The 8679-nt window shown below is 41.5% G+C and overlaps 1 protein-coding gene across 1 annotated transcript; it reads left to right on the top strand.

The window, feature by feature from the left end:
• Positions 1-994: 994 nt before the first annotated feature.
• Positions 995-7634, top strand: LOC130139496 (MLO-like protein 15). Its single transcript, XM_056316629.1, has 13 exons — positions 995-1120; positions 1236-1293; positions 1399-1625; positions 1907-2023; positions 2975-3049; positions 3134-3243; positions 3703-3752; positions 4370-4410; positions 4517-4753; positions 4858-4925; positions 5041-5104; positions 6779-6928; positions 7602-7634. The coding sequence occupies exons 1-13, from the start codon at positions 995-997 to the stop codon at positions 7632-7634; spliced, it is 1356 nt and encodes a 451-aa protein (XP_056172604.1).
• The last annotated feature ends 1045 nt before the right edge of the window (positions 7635-8679 follow it).

Below are 8679 nucleotides of genomic sequence, written 5' to 3'. Positions count from 1 at the left end.
TTCTCAGCAGTTGCAGGGTAATGCACCCTGGTGGTGTTGCAGTGGTCACACGTGTTCCAAATAACTTACAAAAGCGGAAATACCCTTTCTTTCTTTTTTTATAACTACAATGACTGTGTAGAAGCTGTACCAAATAATCTCTAAATACTCATCAAAGAGTGACATCTTATCAAGTGTCGTGATTCTCAGACTTTTCATCTTAGTTGATGTGGTAAAAAAGTTGTCCAGGGTCCCATTTTAATTGTGTTCTTCTTTGATAGAGCTATAACTGCTTGTATATTTGTAAGTCTTTTTTGTTGATATTTTATCGTACATTTCTAAGTTTTATTATCTAGCTCTTCTTTTAATCTTCTGTTTAGGTCAGAGAGCACGAGAAAGATGGAGGCAAGACTATTGCTGGCATCGATGGCGACATTTGCATATTCTCTCTGCTTTAAGTTAGCGGACAAGAACCATCTCTTTCAGAGAGTTCTTTTATACACCTCTTTGTTTGAGTAGGAGTTGACAAGAATAAGATAAGAGCAATAGATCCGCAAAAAAATGCTGCTATAAATTCTTTTATCGTAATAAAGACCAAAAAAATTTGTAAAGCAATAATTTGTGAGCATTATTTTTTGGTGCCTCATATAGTTTTTTTTTCTGTGACGAATTAAAAAATTAATAAGCAATGTAGAATCGAGGAAAACACACCAGTGCATGCTCAAAAGTAATATACAACAAACCTCGTTCATACCTCGTGTTAGAGGGTTAATCATAATAATAGTTTCGATTAGACAAAATGTTGTTTTTCTCTTGTTAGGTGATAAGATTGAAGTCAACGCGAGGTACGTGTTTACCAAGACAAAACTCCCTCCACCAGATGAGCTTGTATGATAATTGCAGTTTCTTTGAGCCAGCGGAAGAACAAGTCACCAGATGCGTGAAAATGTACCATATGAGAATTCGAAGGCGGAGCATTTAGAGAGAGAGAGAGAGAGAGAGAGAGAGAGAGAGAATGGCGGATGCGGAAGAGGACAAGACATCGTTAGAATTCACGCCGTCGTGGGTGGTGGCTTTAGTGTGCTTTGGCATTGTGTTGATTTCTATCTTTGTTCATAGATTTCTTCTTTGCGTCGGCAAGGTGATAACTTTTACTTCCTAAGTTCTGAGAGTATCGACCTCTCCAAAAGTCTAACTTTGACATGTCGATCGCCACACCGACAATTTGCTAACTCAAGTTTCCCGGTTGAGTGCAGCTTTTGAAGATGTACAATATGTGGACTTTCGTCGGCGCCTTACGGAAGATAAAAGATGGTGAGGATCCTTCTATTTTTTTTTTACTATGTCACAATGCTAATGTGCTGCACATAAATGCTTATTGTTTCTTTTTGGTTTTTTGGGTGACGACGACGATGGCAGAGTTGATGGTACTGGGTTTCATATCGCTGCTCTTAGAGGTGTTCCAAACTAGAATAGGGAAAATTTGCATATCGGAGCGACTTGCCAATGTCTGGCTTCCTTGCAAGAAGCCCGACTCTTCTTCCAACGTCACCAGTTTCGCTACTAGTTCCTTCACTTCCAGCAGAACACAAGGACGCCGCCTCCTCGCCGAAGCTTCTGCTGCTACCGATTCCTGCAGTCAAAAGGTAACTTTACTAAAGCTGCTTCTCCTTCTTCTTCTATAACTATAGAAATCTTAAACATACAAAGGCTAATTTAAAAGATTGATGTACAAAATTATATGATAAACTGTAAATGGACACAAGATATGTGGATAGTGTTTTTGTGACGGATTAAGAGTCTATCTAATCATTTATTAGACAAGTTGTTTCAAATCTTCAGTGTTAAGACAGATCTGACAACTTAGATGAGCCAATACGATCTCTCACATTGAATGTTTCGCGCAACTGTCCTTATTTTTGTTTAGGGGAAGGTGGCATTGTTGTCTGTTGAAGCCCTCCATCACCTGCACATTTTCATATTTGTGCTAGCGACCTTTCACGTGGTCCTCTGTGCGCTAAAAGTACTCCTTGGATATCTCAAGGTATGGTGTGTGCTATCACCTTGTTGTCACTTCAACTATTTCTTTCTGTTACTTTCTGTTTCTCTTCAATATTTTACAAACAATATATTGAACTTAAGTTTCGAAAAGAAATGAGAAAACTATATGTGATCTCATGTGTACATTATTTGAATTTTACAATTTCATATAAACTCAAAAGTGAAAAGTAAAACTAATACAAATCAGGAAATTCTATACAAAAGTTAGAGGCAACTCTTGGATCAACTTTGTGACATTATTTTTGTCCTTCCATGCCGTTAGATACGTCAATGGAGCCAGTTGGAGGAACATGATTCGGGGAACACGCATCATTTTAAACTGCGAAATGGTACTGTCGTTGAATTCATCCTCCTCAAGCAATGTCGGGAAAGGGAGGGGAGCAACGTCATTGAATCCATCTATGTTTAGTCTCCAAAATTTTTCTACTCTGATTGAGATATTTCTATTCTAGGTAGAATTGCACATATATTCAAGAAGAAGCTGGAAAAATATACCAGCAACAGAACTCAACGCTTTTTCACCGAGTTAGGCAACAAAACAGCCGTACACGGCTGGGTGGTAAGTCATCAAGTCTCTTGAAGCTCCCTCCGACAGCATAATGAGAAAGAGTTTGGAGGGTCTTGCCAAATTGAGTATATCTTTACAACCTCAACTGTCATACAATTTTCAAAATGTTCTACAGTCTAATTTCTTTGGATTATACTAAACTTCAGTGTTAGTTATGTGGACAAATATTTAACTTTTACATCTTTGTTCACGAACACAGTATGCTTCACGAACACAGTATGCTTAAATAGATCAAGTTTAGGGTATTTAGAAACTTAAAATGAGCAAAATATACCCAAAATTGTTACGGATGATATTTATCAAAACCTGGAAGGGAGAGTTCTTCGAAGAGAGGCCCAGTATTGTCTTAAATTTCCTATTCTGCAGATGTCATTTTTCAAGCAGTTTTATCCTTCTGTGACCGAGTTTGAGTACATTGCTCTTCGTCTGAACTTCACCGAGGTACGTATAGGGCATTCTTATTCTGAAATTTAATTTGGGTCCTCGTTGTTTCATATTTGGCCTTGAAATGGTTAAATGAATAAGTTATCATTTCTGTCATGTCCATGGGCATATGATTTGGACAATCCAAAGGATGATTTTCAGTACATAATCAGGGCCGTGCAAAAGGATTTTCAGAAAATGGTTGGAATCAGGTAAATCGATTAGGCTTTACAGAAAGCAATTTAATTGGGTGTTGCCATGATGAAAGTTAGGCTTGAAGAATGAATTAAGAGTGAAGAAAAATTTCTTTTTTTCTTACGAGAAAGAACTATATCATTTTGCTAGGGTGAAATAATGAATTGCGAGTGTCACTCGCCCCACTCTGCATCAGACAGGATGAATCTCCATTGGAACATGTCAAATTACTCATCCTAATTTGAAGGCACTACTACATATATAAATGTCTTTTGGCCAAAAAAAATATAGCACCAGACTTTACTTTATGAATAGGAGAATGTTATTGAACCAACCAATCTTTCTTGGACATTATTAAGTTCATGAAAGACAATACAATATGACTTTTGCACAAAAATGGTACTTAAGATATTGAAGAATATTTAGCTCTTCTTCAGGCATGCTGATTTGCATTTTTTTTTTTATCAATATTGCAGGTGGTACTTGTGGTTATGCGCAGTTATCTTTTTGCTCGTGAATGTAGCCGGTGAGTGACGTAAGCAAGCATAATTATTCTATTTAGTAGTGGTAACTAGAAAGTTGGTGACTATCATGGAGAAAAAGATGTTTGGTAAAGCAACTCAGGTTGAATGCTAGTATACAGACACAAAATACCCAGATCACATGGTCTTCCTGGAGAATGGTTGTGAGTTATATACATAAACATTCTGGCCATAAAATGAGCTAAAATGATTGATTCTTACTATGCCTTGAATTAGCCTAATACACATTGTAATATGTGAAAGGAAAAATAAATTCTGTGAAACAGTGCTTCCCTAATACAAGGAAAATTTTCATTAAGGATGAGCAAATCATTATTAATGATGCTGAAAAATTGTTTTGGATCTTAATATTATTGCATTAGAAATCATATGAACACACTTGACTGTGAGTCCCCATTTGAAACCTGAAATATGCGTGTCAAACTGGTTTCGTCGTGTTTTAGCAGAACAAGAAGTGATGTTTTTCTACAATTAAAGTTCGACTTTCCGAATGAAATCACTATTGGTTATGAATGGAGCTCGATAGTATCTTTCTTTTCTTATTTGCCTTTGAGAAGAAAGACATCATCATTGCAATCCGTTTCTTTGTACAATCTTGCAGGATGGCATGCGTACTTTTGGATATCTTTCATTCCGTTGACTGTAAGTAGTGATAAAAACTCCCTTTCTGAGTCATTATATCTTGCAAATTCCAAATGATTCATGATGAAAAAAGATCATGAGAGGCGTTCTCGTTAATTCTGCTCAGCTTTTGCTCATCGTCGGCACCAAATTGGAGCATATGATAACACAACTAGCTAAAGAGGTTGCCGAAAAGCGTTCACAAAATGAAAAGAACTCTCCTACCAAAGAAAGTGCAAAGGAGTCGGTTGTTCAATTTTCAGACGATAAATTTTGGTTCGGTAGGCCTCATCTCATCCGTAACCTGATTCACATCGTGTTATTCGAGAACTCTTTGGAGCTTGCCTTCTTCTTCTTTATATTAGTGAGTATAAATAACTCAACTTGTCATTATCATTAGTGATGTTAAGCAAAGTTTCTAGCATATGGCGAAAATTCCAATTAATGCGCCATCGTATCTCTCTGCAGTTCCAATATGACTTTCACTCCTGCGTTATGGGAAAGGTTGGTTTTGTCGTCCCAAGAATTGCAATTGGGTAAGACCTGTTGCTCATGTCAATTTTATCATTGTCCTGTAATCTGTGTTGTATATCGTAAATAGTCGAGGCCTAACAATCAATTTCGCATATGTGGCATGTGTCGCTCTCTCAGAGTGTTTGTCCAGTTCATGTGCATCTACAGAATAATACCACTATACGCAATTATGAAATCACAGGTGAGTTGAACTTACAACCACAATCAAGATTTGGTAGTTTTGCTTTCTCTCTGCGTTTAAATCACTGGACTGTGCAAAATGTTTTCATTTGTGTCAATGAAATTAAGATGCATACGAAGGAGAAGGGGAAAAGTGCCAAAAAAGTCCTAAACCTTTTGCATTATTGCCAATTTAGTCCTAAACCTTTTTTTGGTGCCAATTCAGTCCTAAACCATTGCATTGTCTAATTTGCTCTAAACCTTTTTTGTCCAATTAAGTCCTAAACCTTTTAAATTGGTGCCACATTCAGCCTAACCTTTTTGTTTTTGTGTCAATTTAGTCGTCAATTTTGACCGAATTTCTTGGAACGTGGACGTGCCGGCCGGCGATCGGTCACCGCGCGACGTGGCGCGACGTGGACAAATTAAATAATTTTTAATATTTTTTGAATTTTTATGTTTTTTCCTTTTTTTCTTTTTTTCCACTTTTTTTTTTTGGTCTTCCCCTCCTTCCTCTGGCCGGTCGCCGGTCCGGCGACCGGCCAGAGGCCAGAGGCCGGCGAGCTCGCCTCGCCGGCCACTGGGGAGGGCGGCCTCGCCGGGCGAGGGCGAGCCTCGCCATGGTCGGGCGAGGCCCGACCTCGCCGGATCTGGCGAGGTCGAGCCTCGCCCAGCCGCCGGCGAGGCCCGACCTCGCCAGATCCGGCGAGGTCGGGCCTCGCCCGACCATGGCGAGGCTTGAGCCCTCGCCAGAGGCCGCGGCGAGGGCGAGCCTCGCCATGGTCGGGCGAGGCCCGACCTCGCCGGATCTGGCGAGGTCGGGCCTCGCCGGCGGCTGGGCGAGGCTCGCCCTCGCCGAGGCCTCCGGCGAGGGCTCGAGCCTCGCCACTTCGCCCGACCTCGCCCAGCCGCCGGCGAGGCCCGGCCTCGCCAGATCCGGCGAGGTCGGGCCTCCCGACCATGGCGAGGCTCGCCCTCGCCGCGGCCTCCGGCGAGGGCTCGAGCCTCGCCATGGTCGGGGAGGCCCGACCTCGCCGGATCTGGCGAGGTCGAGCCTCGCCCGACCAAGGCGAGGCTCGGCCTCGCCGGGCGAGGCCGGCCCTCCCCAGTGGCCGGCGAGGTCGAGCTCGCCGGCCTCTGGCCTCTGGCCGGTCGCCGGACCGGCGACCGGCCAGAGGAAGGAGAAAGCCAAAAAAAAAAGTGGAAAAAAAAAGAAAAAAAAGGAAAAAAATAAAAATTCAAAAAAATATTAAAATATTATTTAATTTGTCCACGTCAGCGCCACGTCGGCGCCGGTGACCGGTCGCCGGCCGGCAGCCGTCCACGTCAGCAAATTCCGGTCAAAATTGACCGGAAGGACTAAATTGGCACAAAAACAAAAGGTTTAGGACTGAATTGGCACCAATTTAAAAGGTTTAGGACTTAATTGGCACCAAAAAAAGGTTTAGGACTAAATTGGCACCAATGCAAAAGGTTTAGGACTGAATTGGCACCAAAAAAAGGTTTAGGACTGAATTGGCACTAATGCAAAAGGTTTAGGACTTTTTTGGCACTTTTCCCGAAGGAGAAGCAATCGGACGAACTGAAAAAAATGTGTAGTGAACTTGAGGAAATTAAGACGCATTACAAGGACCCATCAGACAAACGTATAAAAAAGTGTCTTGATGATCTTGATGAAATTAAGATACGTTTGAAGGAGAATCGAACCGACGAAGAGGAAGAAATGTGGATTGTGACCAGGATTTCGAAGTTGATCGATAACAGAAGGAACGCAAGATTATCAAAGGTGGACACAAATACTGAATCGACCCAATCCGGTTCGAGAGAGGGATCTGTTGGAGTTCAGGTAACAGTCCGGTGACAGGAATACAGTAGGAGACGTTGAGTAGACAACCAAGCCTGCACCAACATTCGAAACAAATGAGATCATAAATTGATTTTGTTCATGAACTTCTGTTTATTTTTCTTTGCTTACTTTGTACACATTACGAGAGCTCGAGTCTTACTGCACAATAATTCTTTCCTCGTCGGTGATGCTTCTTTTACCCGAGAACCGATCGATGAGCATCTGCTAGAGTCGTGCATGTAAGAGTCTTTTTGATGTGGCTTAAATTAATTGAGATTGTAATTTGCTGTTATATGAGATTGGTCTAATGAGGTGAAATATAAAGATTTTTAGTTTGTCTAATATGGGTCTGGCTAGTGTGGGCCAAGTAAAGCCCGACTTGTGATGAGAGGGCCTTTGGCTGAAAACACTATAAATAAAACTCAAGTCTCTTTTTTAACCCTGATACACAAATAACCTAATATAAGTAGTAGTTACAGAACGTGATTGGTGAGTGACGGTCTCATTAAGCTTACAGAGGGTAATAGAGGAGAAGCACTTGCGCTGAGAATTGTCGCTAGTCCGCATAAAAAACGATAGATCTTAAATTAGGTGCGCAAATCCCTTTTTTTTTTTTTTTTCAATTACCGTGTTCTAGATTATATTATAGAGATCTTGCGTGCCTTTTTTGCAGCTTACATGTGGTATTAGAGCTGGAATAGTCTAAAGCTAGAACCTTCGTAAATGGAGAGAGCTTGTCGAGAGGAGCTTTTTGATGGGTGGCGTGTCTCCAAGGGACGCCGCATGCGCCGCTGCAGTGACAGTGTGCGGCAACGCCTGCCGCCACGCGCGTGCGTCGCCCAGCGCATGCAATGCAGGCACTACGGTTGACGTGCCCAGGACTGATGTCATCATGACGTCAACAACTTGTTGATGTGGGTCGACCTGACTTGAGGACCTGATCTGTTGATTAGATCTGGGAACCGACCCAAGTTGACCGTTGACGAGTCAAAACTGGTAGGACCAGAAAACAAGGCCGAACTGGATTGGCAATTTGGGCTGGTTTAATCCAGCTAAGCATGCGCCACACGTGCCATGCACTCAGGCAGCGTGTGAGGGCGCGTCCGGGCTCCATTTGGAGCATGCTTGGTTCCGAGGTTCTCGTATCAAAATGCTCTACAATGTGGTGTATTCAGTTTACATGTTTGATGCTTTTAAGGATGTGCAATGTGATCCTGAACTTTTTTCAATGTGGTTCCTAGATTTTTGGTATATGTTTAACTTAGTCCCTAAACTATATTAAAATTGTCCTTCCATTAATTTAAGTTCATGGACAACATTGAACACTTTCATAAAGTGCAGTGACTAAATTGAACATGTACAAAAAGTCTAAGAATCACATTAAACAAATTAAAAATTTAGGGACCACATTACATATTGGGATAAAGTTGAGAGACTACATTGAACAAATTGAAAGTTCAGGGATCATTTTGTTCATCGGGCCTAAGTTCAGGGACTATTTGTGTCATTTTCCCAATAAGAAAACGGCATGAATATTGTGGTGCTTGCACATCCTTCTTGACCAAAATCATCAGAATGAGGTGAGAGCATAAGAAACAGGTTGTAAGTTTTGGGCAAGCGTACATAAGAAAGAGGTGGAAGCGATGGCCTGTGTAATGATGAATATTTAGGGGTGAGCATTGGGTCCAGCTTAACTTGGGAACCGAACTGGACCGGTCAGTGAATGCCGAGGTGGAAGCGAATCGGTTTAT

This window comes from Syzygium oleosum, unplaced genomic scaffold (assembly GCF_021117445.2).
Source record: "Syzygium oleosum isolate NSW1041296 unplaced genomic scaffold, Sole_v2.1 Sole_v2.12, whole genome shotgun sequence".
Taxonomy (NCBI): domain Eukaryota; kingdom Viridiplantae; phylum Streptophyta; class Magnoliopsida; order Myrtales; family Myrtaceae; genus Syzygium; species Syzygium oleosum.
The sequence above is the reverse complement of the archived record's forward strand: the minus strand, read 5'-3'. Positions and strand labels throughout refer to the sequence as shown.

Bases quoted from the DNA above. Each gene is read 5' to 3' on its own strand.
- LOC130139496 (XM_056316629.1), top strand. From the start codon at position 995: ATGGCGGATGCGGAAGAGGACAAGACATCGTTAGAATTCACGCCGTCG. The intron at 4,411-4,516 runs GTAAGTAGTGAT...AATTCTGCTCAG, and splicing joins TATCTTTCATTCCGTTGACT to CTTTTGCTCATCGTCGGCAC. The intron at 4,926-5,040 runs GTAAGACCTGTT...TCGCTCTCTCAG, and splicing joins GTCCCAAGAATTGCAATTGG to AGTGTTTGTCCAGTTCATGT.